Here is a 15321-nt window from a genome sequence, read left to right as displayed (position 1 = left end):
ACGAATTAGAAAGTTCACATTAATACCCAAAATCATTGAAAACCATAGAAACAAGTAATCTGAGATTAGTAAATCTCTGCGAAAGTTGAAAAATCAAAGAACAATTTTTTAAAAACTATAATTTTTTTGGGGATTAAATAAAATTTAACCAGAATAGCTTAAAGTTTAAAAAAATAATGAAGAAATTTTTATTAGTTAATAAAGTATTAATTTTTAATAATAACAAAAAATAAACTTTATGAAAACAACAATTCAATCTATCTTCAGACAAATCAAATGAACTCTATATTTTGTTGAAAATAATTGAAATATTTAATATGTTAAAATTTTATAAAATCTTTTATTAGTTTCCATTGTTCTCTATGGTCCACTGCAGAAGTATATATAGAGCAGCAAAAAGGAAACCATATTTCGAGAAATGTGTATTAGAGCAACAAGAAACTTTTAATTATTCTATTTAAATTTTTAAGTTTTATTTAAAAGAAGATTTCGAACAGTTATTTCTTCACAACAACAAAAATTTTAGTTAATTTATTAAAAGTTGGCTGACCATACTCGAAACAGCGCTGTCAATTGTTGTTGTTGTTTCTTCTTCACTATTCGAACCCTTTTAGTTTCTTTTCTTTTATAAAATCCGTCACATTTGACAAAAAAAAAATTAACTTTAATATATTTTCCTTTTTAGAGCAAAAGTTTTGGAATGTTCAGCAAGAGATGATCACAATGTGAAAGACTTATTTAAGGCTTTATTATCTTTATCAAGATTCTTACCTGTGGGCAATAGTAATGAGAGTAACACTGGCCTAAAGCGACGTTCTTCGGCTTATGTTAGTGCATCATCAAGCAGAAGTAAGTAACTTAAATAAATGTATACTAAACATAACCTTAAAACTAGTGAATGTTAATATACTATTTATATAATTTATTATATATATTGAGTCCTTGTTGTTGTAGTTATTTGTTCTGCAGCGACTTGTTAAAAAAAACCACTGCACTTTTATTATAATAATTTTTTTAATTCAAAATTCAAATATAATTAATTTAAATATTTTATCAAAAAGAATTAAATTACTTAAATTTATACTTCAGTAAATTTGTTTTCTCTTTATTATTGAATTAATATTTTATTTAAAACAAAAAAAAATTCTGTTTTTCATATTGAAACACATAATGAAAAATTTGTGCTTATTTTAAAAATGAATTGCAGTTTTAATTAAAATGATACTATAGAAACAAATCATGTGAAAAAATATAAATTTAATTTATTGCAAAATAAAGTGATTCCCTTTTCTGACTCCACAAAATATTTAAATATTTATTTAATAACATAATTTTTTTCCATTACATATATATATGAATATTTGTAAAATTAATAAACTCCAAAAACATACTGTTTTGTAGTTAGTATAAAATAAAAAGACTTCAAACATAACTATATACGAGAAAATAGTCGAAGCCACTTCGACAGTCAATTCACTTGACAACAGTCGATGAAAGCTTACTAAAGCGCCTAAGAACACACCAGTCAGCTAGAAAAGTCTTGGCTTTTTAAGTAGGTTTATTTGTTTAGAACCGATCGAAGATAAATCAGTATTCGGCTTACTAAGTAGCAACCGACGAGAGCTAACTAGAGCAATCAAGGATGTAAAAATCAGCCGGGAAGATTATGCCATTTGCATTTCAAGTTGTGAATGCTATGGTATTTATCAGTTAGATTGGAAAGTAATAAACGAAAACTAACAAATATTGTATTAGTATATATGGGTCATTGTTTTACAAACCGGACGGATTTTGGATAAAAATTACCATATGATCTCCGATTTGGCTGAAGCTCCGATTTTTATGAGCTCCTTTCATACAATAAGATGACACGTAACTCGGGAAAAATTTTCTAATTTTTTTCCTAAAAGATATCGACCCATGGGGTTTTGAGAATTGGGATTATTATTTAAATTGTTTAAATAAAAAAGATTGTTTATATTTATTACTAATATTAACCGTTAAATTTTAGTTTTACACTTAATTTTTTTTCAATAAGCGGAAACTGTTATAGAGACCAAAACCTTATCAGCTTACCAACGTAACACTCTATCAATTATAGATGGTTTGTTTTTAACATTTAATAAAAATGTCTTGAATTTTAAAAATATATTAGTTATTAATATTCAGAATAATATATACCTTACTTCTAAAATACGGGCACCTTTTCAAAGAATTAAATACAAAGTGAATTTACTAAATTTATATTAAATATGATTTTAAATTAAAAATATTGTAGTATTTAATTAAAAAAATAATTTCAATATAAACTTTAAACAGGTGAAAACTAAAAAATTTTTTATTAACAAATATATTTAATGTAAATATGTTGTCATATACATGACTTCATTAACCAGAATATTACCTCCCTTTTCTTTGAGGTAACTTAGTGAGAAATTCCACTTTAATATAAAAAAAATCCAATTTCCGCATTTTTTCCTAGAAATGCAATTTTCATAAGAAAATCTGTTATAAAAACATGATTTCCTCTTTTTACGCAATTTATATAAAAATTTTGCGTTTTAACTGGCAGCAGCATTTCCGCTTTTAAATCAACTATACAAGCATATAATAGCAAGGAGTGTTATCAGTGTATCACAAAACGTATACTATATATACTTGTAAATTTACATATTCACATATTTATTTATAAAAATCAAATGAGTATGTTAATACCTGCACATAATAAATGCTACAGCATAAGTAGATTTACAACAGTGAATTTACTGTAAAACATATAATGCATTTTTAATTTCCTTTATATATCTTAAGTACTAACTAATCTCGATATAAACTTAAAGGATGTAATAAATTATATTTATTTATTAAATTCAAGACATTTTTAAAAATTAAATATATTTTGAATAAAAAGAAGAACTATTAAATATCTTAACAACTCATAAGATTTTCATAATTAATAACTTTTTCTCCGGAAATACTTATTTAATATAATTTAATAATTTTGCAGAAATTTTAAAGTTGATAGAATATGCCAATTTATATGGTAGTTACATACTAAAATGAAGACATATAACATAATAGTTATTGTCGTAAATAAACTGTAGTTCTCAAGTTACACAATATTAAAATGAAAAATAAGATAAATGTTTCAATTGCTGCTAATATTTTATATTTTAATAATTGTAACTAAAATAACTTACTACTAACTTACTTACTTAAGCTTCACGCTTAGGGGTTGATGTTACCGCAGTCTTGTATAATACTTTTTTGAAGATCATAGAGAATTTAAAGAATCTTGACAGACTTTAGTGGGATTCGTTGAATTTAAGCAACCGCTTACATATTTCTTTATTTGTAATATAATATTTATAATATAAACAAGAAAACCCTAATATAATTTTCGTATACCAATGCCAAAATTGAATATGTTGTGTGACTTATGCCACCATCCAATAGCAACTATATGTTCTGGTAATCATGCAACTGTAGCGATATTAATTGATGGTTTGTGTCACAGTATGACATATATGTCATATGTCTCCATACAGTAAGTTTTTGTGGATGCAAAGGTCTTTTAAATATTTTGAAAGTTACTTGTACATTATTATTGCCTCAGATGTGTTATTTTTATTTGTTTGAGTCTTTACCAATCAAAAAATATTTCTGGTTGTTGAAAAACAAACGATATATTGAATATATTACTATAAAACTATAAATTTTTATAATTTTAATTTAATTAATTTAATTAGTTGAGCAGTTGTTAATTGAACCATATGGAAAATCTGAAATCTTTAATACATTATGTCTTGGATTAAGTTCTATTTGTTATATATCTCGAAAACTGAAAAAAAATTGATAAATTTTTTTTATCATTGCTACTTTTAAAGCTTTCAATATATGATTACAATTTTGAATAGTTGTATGTTATAGTTTGTATATGCTCAAGTGCTTTACTAACTATCCACTTTACATAGCTATCCATTAGAATTTGTTCTAATATCATATTTTGTTCAAACATTTGCTCTTATGTTTATATTTCTATAAATCAGAACGAAAATAAATAGTAACAATGCAGATTTGCTTTTTAAGCAGTTTTGATCCATTTCGTATTCGAGTAGATAGATCTGAGCTGCTCGAACACTTTGAAGTATTTGTTGAAATTCAAAAGATTTAAACTGTTCAAATAACTACGTATACTATGTTTATAACCAATTCTCTATTTGCATTAATACTACTAATATTCTTGAAATATGAAAATTAAATATTTTGTAAAAGCTGAAATGCTTCTCAAAACTGTAGTAAAAAAGAAAATAATGCCAGGTAAATGATAAAATATCACCAGCAGAATTTAAAAGAAATAAGTTTTGTACAAGAACTCCAGAATCATTTATTCAAAGAAGAAGAAAAAATAAAAATTAAATCTAATATGCAGTAATAATAAATGCAAACTAAAAACGTTGTAAAAATGTAAATTTACTATGGAGAAAATAATATTAAAAGTAAAGATAAAATCTTAAACGTGAAGAAAACTAAAGAAAAGTGTAATTAAATATAGTAAAATATAAGAAAATTTAAAAGTGTGCGAAAAGCAGTTGAAATTATCAAGTCCTTCTATCAGGATTCCTTTACGCAATTTTTATGCAACGCTGCATTGTTTCAAGGAGTTAGGAAAAAAAATTACTTTTAATTGAAAATTGAAACCTTTGCTCACAAAATTCTCCAGGTAATGTAATTTTCACATAATTAATAATGATTTTAATATACCGAATAGTTTGCAACTATCATTTTTCTAACTATTAGTAAAACTTCATAAAGGATGAAATTAGAAAAAGGAAAGAGTATAAAACATATATAAAGATTAAACATTAAATTAAAAAATTAATATTTATTTTTTTGCTGAATTATATAAATTTTTTAAAATTTAATACTTTTAATAGTATTCATATTTAGTTTACTACATTTAATTAAGAAACAATAATATAATTTGTGCTTTCGGTCTGATGAAATAAAAATATTTATCTTTAATTAAATAATATTATTTTATAATACATATTATATATATTAAAATTTAATAGCAATTATAATTCATTTCAATTTCACTGTGATGAGAGACTTGTTAATTTTGCTATGTCCTTATTTACAAAACAAGCCATATGCCGTTGTCAAATACATTGGTCTTTGGCATTATTGTGGTTTAAATGCTGTCTTAAGGAAACAGGTATTTGTGCAAGAAGATAGATTGCCGTTTTCATTTCAACCAAATCTAATATTTGCTTTCCGTGTTGACTTTTTGCTAACAAGGTACACGAATCCAATATTGTTTGGATAAGTTGAAAATGCAATAGTTAGTTATAATACTAAAGAATTGATTGATTTAATAACATGCAAGTATAAACTTAACATGGAATAAAATAAAAGCAGTCTACTTCGAGACTGCTGGAAATTACTGTCTTTTTTTTCTAAACAGAAAGAGACTTATATTCCGATTTTAAAATTTTATAAATAAAGAGGTTTTTGAAAAGTAGTGAACTACAACAACAAAATATCATTTTTTTATTATTTTTTAATTAATTGAATTTTTGGCTGCCCATACAGCTGTTTCGAGTATTACCAAATACACATCAGCAGTTGTCTTGGAAATAACTCTTGTGTTTAATTATTCGTAAATAGTTTTTTGAGAGTGCAAGTACCAGGAATCGAACTCGTGCCCTACCAAATTTGAAGCTCAGAGTCAGCGTACCAACTAACCCAAAACCGTACTTGACTATTATGTTCGCACATTTTTCTGGAGTTTTATTAATTTGTTGTGAAAGTTTTATTAATAAATTTACTTGCTTTGTTTATATAAGAACGAAATCATAAACCATATGTAGAATAATTGACCTAATTAATTAAAATTTTTATTTTTTTTTAATTTTTAAATTTCAATACTATTCTGTTTGTAGAGGCACTATTTGTTGCATGATTTATATATACTTTCTTATGTATAGAACCTAATCTAGAAACATAATACCGAGAAAGTCATGCTAATGTTACTCCACGACTCGCACGGGCGAATAATTATAAATTAAATTTAAAATAAAAATTTTAAAAACTTGTAAAGTTAATAATAGGATATATATAACTTAGCATTAAGGTTTTTGTAATAAAAATTTTTTTAAATAAACAAATAAACTCTTCGCCCAATATTGGCTACTTTTTTTTTGGTTCTGGGTTTACTATAAAATATTATATTTGGCAGACTTTAAGAGGCCATATATGACCCCTTTATCTACGTTTATGATTCCTAAACTGTTTTCTTAAACAATCTTAAACATAAATCGTTATAGAGATAATTAAAAATAAAAATAAAATATATTTTATATATTAAATATTATTACTTACATTTATAAACCACTTGTGTTACTTTTGTACGCGTATATTCGCTGTATCTGAAACAAAAAACTTTATCTTTAATTATTTGGAATATCAATAAATAAAAACAAAATTAAATGTTTATATTAAAATACGAAGAAATTAATAATAATTTGTTGCAATACTCTAATTTTATAAAAAAAAATATCTTCGCTATAATTGCTGTATTTATTGCTTAAACACGACCGTCTAAATGAAATAAATGAAATTCTTCTGGTGTTTTACTTTTTAAATGAATGCCTTGCTTGGCGGAATATCATACGCTTGAAAGAAACCGCCTATTGTTCTGGTATTTCCTTTTCAATGTAACGTTTGGTGAAATCTTATACGTTATAAATGAAATTCATATTGTTTCGGTATTTCTTGTTCAATTTATTTTGTTTTTTGATCTCTTTCATTTACAACTCATTAATTATGATTGTTTGATACATCATTACATCAACATGTAACATATTTGTTTAAAGTCGAGTTCAGTGACTTTTTAAGGGTTTATTAATATATAATATAACCTATAATCATCTAATAATATTCCATAAAAATTTAATGAAAGTGGATTGGATCACTTGTAAATCCTTAATTATTCTTTTCCCATAATCTTTGTTTCTTTCTTTTCATATTAATGTTATTTTCTGCGACGGGAATATTAAAGTTTCATAGTTCAAGTTTTTTCTAACTCCGAAGCATATTCTCCAAGTTATCAGTACATCCTTCAATTATTTTTAATTTAAACAATTGCTCTTTTTACTTTGTTTTATATATATATATATATATATATTTATATATATATATATATATATTTATATATATATATATATATATATATTATATATATATATATATATATATGTATGTAATATATAGAAACTATTGTATATATTTTGAAATTATTAGTTATTTATGAGGAATTATGATTTAATTATGAGGTAAAGTATAAAATTTCATACATATATACCCCTGTAATTAAAAATTATTTAAAAATTATTCATTTATTAAAACAAATAATCGCTGAATTTGTGAATTTAACAGAAAAATTATTTTTAAAAAGGTATCCATTCAATATATAATAAATTTTGTTTGAATAATAGCAAAAAAATTTTCTACTACCTTCTATCTAAATTACTTATCATATAATCTTTTTGTATTTGGAAGTATTTTATTTTTTGGTTTTTTTTTTTAAAGAACAAATAAACAAAGAAGATACTTTTGGATATGTATGTCTAGTACACAATTTTGTAGGTTATCCTTGTAAAAAAGTTTCGTATGTTTTCCATTTGAAAGGCAGGTTCATCTAACGCAAACAGGACTACCTGAACGATTTCAATTATTTGCCAAACAGCAAGCGAATGCTGTCAAAATGAAAAGTAAGTCTACCGAAAAAAAAATTAAATGGAAAAGTATTTAAAATTTAATTAAAAAAGTTCAGCACTCATTAAAATTCAAGGAGGCAGAGTGTAGTCAATACAAAACACAACCATTTAAAATTCGCGTTCAAGTTTGACAATTTTTGATATACGAGTATCCTGGACTTATACTATAGATTTAAATGACGCCCGCTACGCTGTTTTAATATTCAATTTCTGTTCTAAAAAAAAATTAATTAAATAAAATTTATTTGTTATATTTTTGCTGTACTCTCGTATTTTGTGTATTATTTGGCTTGTTACGCTTGATTTTATGCTGCTTCGACTATAAATCAAATAAAATAATTAGTTTAACCCTTTTTGGGTTGTTTGCTTTCTTATTCTTCGTCGCTGTCAATTTTGTACAGGATTTACGTTGGATGGTGCGCTGATTGGCAGGACGAGCTACTCTACAGTTTATTAGCCTTTTAATGTTGAATGAAATGTTAAGAAACGTATTAAGTGAAAATAAAAAGAACATTCAGTATTATTTTTTCTTTGAGTTTCACAATAATAAGCATTGAAAGGCGCAACTTGACTAATTGTGACTTTTAATTGGCCACATTTCAATGCTTCAAATTCGCAAATTAAACTGTTTAATTAGGGCATTTCAGAGAAAATTGGCTTCAAATCTAACAAATCGTTGTAGGTTATTCACAAACATCGAATCAATATTTTTATTAAGCGAAATTAAATATAATTTCGAATCTATTCTGCAGTTCTGTAGAAATAACTTGAGTGTCTTTATCGATACAAAAAAAATGTATCGATTATATTTTCAAGAATAAATTTAAATAAAAATATATTTTATAGCGGAAGGCTTTTGTAGCCAGAGCTATATCTATACATGTTAGTATAAAGTAAAGTTTTAGTTTTATAAAGTAAAATATCATTATAAATAAATAAATAAAAAAATATATTTTATATACCTTAAAGATTTTAACAATACTTTTTCCTACAGAAGTTTCTTTTTAATTTTTTTTAAGAATTTTTAATTTTTGAAGTGCTGTTAACTGGCACTTTTTTTGAAAAAAATTTCTAATTCTTCATTTTATTTGTACTGTAAGGAAGTATTTACTCTGGAAAGTAAATGGAGAATAAATTCTTCATTTTGTTAGTATTGTAAAGAAACATTTAGTCTGGGAAGTGAATGGACAACTAAACGCAACTGATTTTCTTCGCAAGTGAAGAATAAATTGTCTTATGATTCATATTGTTAGTACTGTAAAGAGGCATTTAGTGCGGAAAATGCATGGGCAACTTATCGAAACTAATTTTCTTAAATTGTATTTTTAGCAAAGAACTTATTTAGGAGTTTAATATTTAGTTAAAATTGATTTAACAGTTTTTTTTATAAACGGAACGACACAAACTTGAGATATACAAACTTGGTATAGTTATTTATGATAATGAAAAAAGATAAAATGTGTAGTACAACACATATTTGCGATAAGTTGTGTCTAAATTGATGGTTGTCTTGGTCTGGCAAATAAGCAACGTCTTTATCTGTGGTATCACAATATGTCTTCCACGCAATACATTAAGACCGAAAAGTTTTCGGAAATTCTCATTTAAAATTCGCGCGCTGTATATTTTTCGATATTTTAAGTTTATGTAGTTTGGCAGCAATTAAGGCCAATTACTATGCCAAAAATGAGCGCGATCTGTCAGACAGTTCGTTTACGGCAGCTGTTGAAACCAGTTCACCTCAGTAGTGCGTTGCGAAAAAACAATGGAAAAAAATATTGAACAAAGAGTTTGCATCAAATTTTGTGTTTCGAACGAAATTTCGTGTGCAGAATCGTTGCGAATGCTACAAAAGGCTTATGGGGAATCAGTTTTATCGAAAACTCAAGTTTATGAGTGGTACAAAGCCTTTCAGGACGGTCGTACGACCGTCGAAGACATTTCGCAACGCACTACTGAGGTGAACTGGTTTCAACAGCTGCCGTAAACGAACTGTCTGACAGATCGCGCTCATTTTTGGCATAGTAATTAAGGAAAGTGCTGCCAAACTACATAAACTTAAAATATCGAAAAATATACAGCGCGCGAATTTTAAATGAGAATTTCCGAAAACTTTTCAGTCTTAATGTATGTTCAATTGGGTTTTAAAGTGCAAGGTCGCCATTTCAATCTAACCTAAATTAAAGTGGAATACATTATAGTCTAAAAGAAAAATTTCATTGCTCTAGACACAACCACCAGTCTTAAATATTTTAAGAAGAACGTAAAGTTTTGTCAAAATAATTTCTAAAATTAAAAAAACTGGTAAAATGACAGAACTACTTAATAAATAAATTGCAAACATAATATTAAAGTATTTATTCTCAAAGTGTTGGCCAAATGAAAACCATTCTTCACTTTTTAAAAATAATTCATGAGATTATATACCTAATATACTTCATTTTCTATGCAATTAATCTGTGTTGATAATATAAACTAATTTTGTATATCATTATTAATCCTAATGACACTTATTTCCTTATATATATATATATATTACAGGATTTTCAAGCATATCTTAATTAAAAAGTTTGTCTTATTATTAATGCATCAAAAACACTTATGCCAACGATTTTTTGTTTGTAGATTTATCCATTTTATTCATTTTAATATTTTTAAAATTTTATTTTTGCTTTTAAATAACCCACGTACTGAAAAAAAAACCCATACGGGCGGGGCGTATATGTTATATTACTTTTGTTGTGAGAAGTTGAAAAAAAAATTTAACCAAGATGCAACCAGATGTGATAAAAATTTGGTTTTTACGGCATCCTGTCTATCATTTTTTAACAAAAAACAAAAATGCCTCGTTGTGCCTTCGATTATTGACCAACCATCCATGAAGATAATAAAAAAGTCATGATTAAAATTTTCGCTTACAGCATGAGATACATATGTATGAGCTTCAAGTAGATAACAGGTTGAAAATATGAAAAATATTTGAATGAGAATTTTACGAAATTCAAGAGCAACATATATTTTTATAAATATATGTGAATATCTTTTTTAATATACATATATATTAAAGTATGTTATAATAACGACTACAGCTACATTTAAAAACACCCGTAAGTATGTGCGAGGATTGTTCAGGAATGTGTAATAAGAAAGGAATTTGAATAATTAATATTTATTTTACTTTAAGTATAATTTAAAAACTTATTTGTTTGGTAAATTGAACCAATTTCAAAAGAAAATTATTTATATATAATAAATTTAAATTTTTTTATTTCTGAAATTTTGCAATTGAAAACTTTTTGGTATTATTTATAAAATTAATATTAAAGCTTCGCATGTCTATCAAGCGCCTGCATAAACAAAATTGTGCCAGCTAATAGCACTTAAAACAGATTTTAATTTACAAAAAAATTATGTACGAATATACTGCATATACTGTATGTTAATATTTTAACGTTTAGTAAAAATATAAAAATCTATAAAATCTATACTCAGATTTCTTAACATACTTTAAGTGGACTATATATAAAATTAAAAGGAAGAAAATAAGATAACTATGATCATAATATTATCATAAGATAACCATAATATAATCATAACCATGACACAGATACCATGTTCATAAAACTCATATATTAGAATTGGTTTGGAAGTACAAAAGAGGTTACTAATGCGTGATATGAATGGAACGAGAGTTTATGACAGATAAACAAATGTTTGGATAAGGCATGTAACTATAACAAATGTCAATGTATCTTTTGTAAAATAACATCGTAACTTCTGACAATATTTTTTCTATTATTAGTAAATTTAAAGCTGTTTTTAGTTATTAAAGTTTAAAGCTGTTTGCCAGTCAGCTGAACAAATTTAATTAATAAATCTTCCTAAATCGAGTAGGTTTAGTTTAAGATATCAAGTAAATTAACTGAATACTTAAATACTGAATACTTATGAATAACACGTTGATACTATCACTTGACTCTGTTAAAGTTTATAAAAGCTTATTTTTAATATAACAGAATGCCATTAAATATTATGAACCTTAGAATAAGTAGATGTAAAAAAATTTTTTGTTATTAAATGCTGATCGATCCCTTCAGGCTTCTATCTCATTATATTAATGGGAAATATTTTCCTTTGTTACTGAAATGTAATGTTTTTTAACTTAAAGTTTAAAGTTTATAAAAGGTGGTATAAAAATAATTTACTTGTAGGTGTAATGGACTTTCAATAGTATGAATATATTTGTGGGTACAAATAGTTGGCGTTGATATTTTCTTTAAAGGTTAAAAGCTAATTAATTTTTATAAAATATTTTAAATGTTAAATAAAACGGCCCACTATTTTTAATAAATACCGTTATTGTAAGTTTAACTTTAGTAAAAAATTTAATTAAGTAAATCAAGAAATATTTTGATCACTGCAACATTAAATATTGAAAAATATTCGAGCCAGTAATATATTTTCTTTAAGGTAACACATTAAGTTAATAATAATAATTATGTATATAATTTAAAAACATAAGGATTGCTTAAGTCAGTAGTTTAAATTTACGAAAATGTTAGAATTCTTCAGTGTTAGTTTTAATTCTGCTTTAATAGTATCCACAAATAGATCCATCATCAGCTGTAAAATCAGTGCTTGATCAGGACCTTCAACAAATTTTTCTATTAATCCTGATTACAAGCTGATGTCTACAATAACGGAACTTCTAGGCTACAAACATTCAGATCTAAGCCAGCCTTCTTGTGCGGGCATGGAGTACCTTACTAAAATTCTGCCATATACATTTATCCTCACCAGGCTTCTCTTAACCCATATGAATTACGTGATCCAGCCTTCGAATTGTATAGAGTTTGTAGTTGTAGCATCTCTTGAATTTCATTTTCTCGCATACAGGACGAATAATTTTCCATAAAACTTTTCTATCGCTGACGGCTATAAGATGAGTTACCAGTTCATTTTGTCTAGTCTTCAGTTCAGAAAATTATTAAAATTTTGGTATATAAATTTAAGTCGCAGTGGCTATTATTGTTTTTCATTTCCAATTTCTGATTTAAGTAGCTTAATCCCTGTAGCACTTATTTAAGGAAACATTTGAAACTAATCAGCATTATCAGTGAAATTAATTCTTTAATATTGTACTTATGTATAGTGAAGTTATATTAGTTGTCACAATCTTCGTTAAATTTCATTTTTGTTATGTCCTCATTAATTTTAGTGTTCCAAAACCTCGCAAGATATCTGATTGTGCAAAAAACGTTTTATAGACTTGGAATATATCATCTTCTAACTTTATTTACATTAAATCAATTCTTATTATAAAATCAATTCTTATACCATTTCATTATTCACAAAGTTCAATTTTTTAATAACGAGTGTCTACAAAATGACTCCATGCCTATTATGAATGGTTTTCAAGTGCCTCTTTATTTCATCTTTTTTAATCTCTTATTTAAATAATTAGACTTTATGTGTGAAATGAATTTTTTATGAATATTTTCTGGCCTCATTCAGATTCGGTATAAGAAATTTAAACTGTATATTTGTAACATATTTTCAGAATAATATTTGCAGAACAAAAAACACGACGTCAAATAGATCAAATAAACTGTTATTGCATATATGACAAGATAAGTAAATTTATTGGTGTCCATTTCTGTTTTAGTCTGTTTTTCTACCTAGGTACATATGTATTAATATGCAAATTTGTATCACAGTTTTTGACCTAATGGAATGAAGTTTTAGATTGGCACATTTTGTTAAACCAAGCAGATAAATACGGTAAATGGTTAAAATTGATTGACTATGACAAACTGCAGTATATATAAAGATTTTTTAGAATTTTCGTTGAAAAAATAGATACACAAAACTATGTACATATTAAGAATGTCCATACTTTAAAGGTAGTAGCAAAAAATGTGTTGTTATTCTGTTGAAAATCTATTGCATGTCCTTCTAACATACCAAAGTTTACTCATTTTTGTAAGCGAAAACACAGTACTTATTATCAGTTAAAGATTTCGAATTTTAAATTATTATTTCATGTTAAATAACTTATATAGCATATAGTTTATTTTTTAATATATTAAATTTTTATTGTTTTATAAAACATTTATACATAATACAATTTTAAAAATGTTTTCATGCTGTATAAGCTCTTCTTTTTGTGTAAAATATTTTATGTGAATAAAAAACAAATTCTAAATATGAAAACGTAAATATATTTGCATAGATAATGAAAGCATCAGTGTTACCTGCATGGAATATTTTAAGAAATGTGTTGTATATATGTATAAATATGTACAATAAATTTTAAAACAATACAAATTTTAATCTTTGATCTTCTTAAATACTTGTTCTAATAGAAAATACCAGTATTCACATATGTAAATATACGTTTATAAATTCTAATAAACTATAATAAAAATAAGAAATATATTTCTCAACCTATGAAGTTTAATTGAATTTTTTTAATATGTAAAAAGCAAAACTATATATTTTCATAAGACGAACTTTAACATAGCTCTAAAATTCTAAAAACTAAAAGTTTATTTGCATTTGTTCTAATTCATATATTTAATTAACTTTATGCAAAATATTTAGTTTGGGTTGATATTAAAGTTTTTACAGTAAGAAATTTAGTTAAAAATTTTTAAAATTTTTTATAAATCATTTCTACTTCTTCACATTGACATTTTTACGACTTCGGTATGGGTTACTAAATTTGTTGTGTTTAACAATAATATATATGTATAGTGTAGGATATAAACAAATTCAAGAGATATCTTTTTGACCCAAAAAACGTAAACAATCTTATGAAAACGATAGGTGGGAGGTTATAAAGTGTTGGAAGGAGTCGAAGAAGAGTTTAAAATTCAAAAGATGACTTCTTATACAAATCTTATACAAATCTTACAATCTTATACAAGCGATAGGTGAGAGGTTATAAAGTATTGGAAGGAGTCGAAAAAGAGTTTTTATATATACACCTATATATAAATTCAAAAGATGACTCCTTGACCCAAAAAACATAAACAATTTTATAAAAATAATAGGTGGAAGGTTATGTAGTGTTGGAAAGAGTCAGAGAAGAGTTTACCTGAAAAAATTTTTTTCTCATTTATATAATACATATATATTAATTTTCCTTATATTTTGAAGCTTGCAGTTAAGCTTTGTAATTGGATTACGACTGTCCTGACTATTTTTATCTAAAGTACAAAAATAACTGAAAATGAAAAATTTTAAAATGAAATTAAATACCAACGCTTACTGAAATTTTCCAGGGAACCCACATAAGTCGTCAATAAAATTATATATCTAATTATATTAACGAACAGATTTAAAAAAAAAATTGACAAAATTTAAATCCCAAGTAATGCAGAAGGATGTGTGCACAAATCAATTGTGAAAAGATAAAAATATCATAAGGGAAATTTATTTGTCAAATAAAATTTTCAAATGAAAATATCGCCCGTAAATGGCTCATTTGTTAAAAATTACTTAAAATAGCATTTTGGAAAGTTGATAGGCTTTTTTA

At 25.3% G+C, this 15321-nt stretch overlaps 1 protein-coding gene across 1 annotated transcript in view; it reads left to right on the top strand.

The window, feature by feature from the left end:
* The window catches only part of LOC119684072 (GTP-binding protein Di-Ras2), a 59608-nt gene that overhangs the window by 34000 nt on the left and 10287 nt on the right, over positions 1-15321 (top strand). The window contains exon 4 of the mRNA XM_038098020.1: positions 686-849. Within this exon, the coding sequence (XP_037953948.1) occupies positions 686-849 (164 nt within the window). The remainder of the gene's footprint in view (positions 1-685; positions 850-15321) is intronic.

This window comes from Teleopsis dalmanni, chromosome 2, assembly GCF_002237135.1.
Source record: "Teleopsis dalmanni isolate 2A chromosome 2, ASM223713v2, whole genome shotgun sequence".
NCBI classification, from domain to species: domain Eukaryota; kingdom Metazoa; phylum Arthropoda; class Insecta; order Diptera; family Diopsidae; genus Teleopsis; species Teleopsis dalmanni.
The sequence above is the reverse complement of the archived record's forward strand: the minus strand, read 5'-3'. Positions and strand labels throughout refer to the sequence as shown.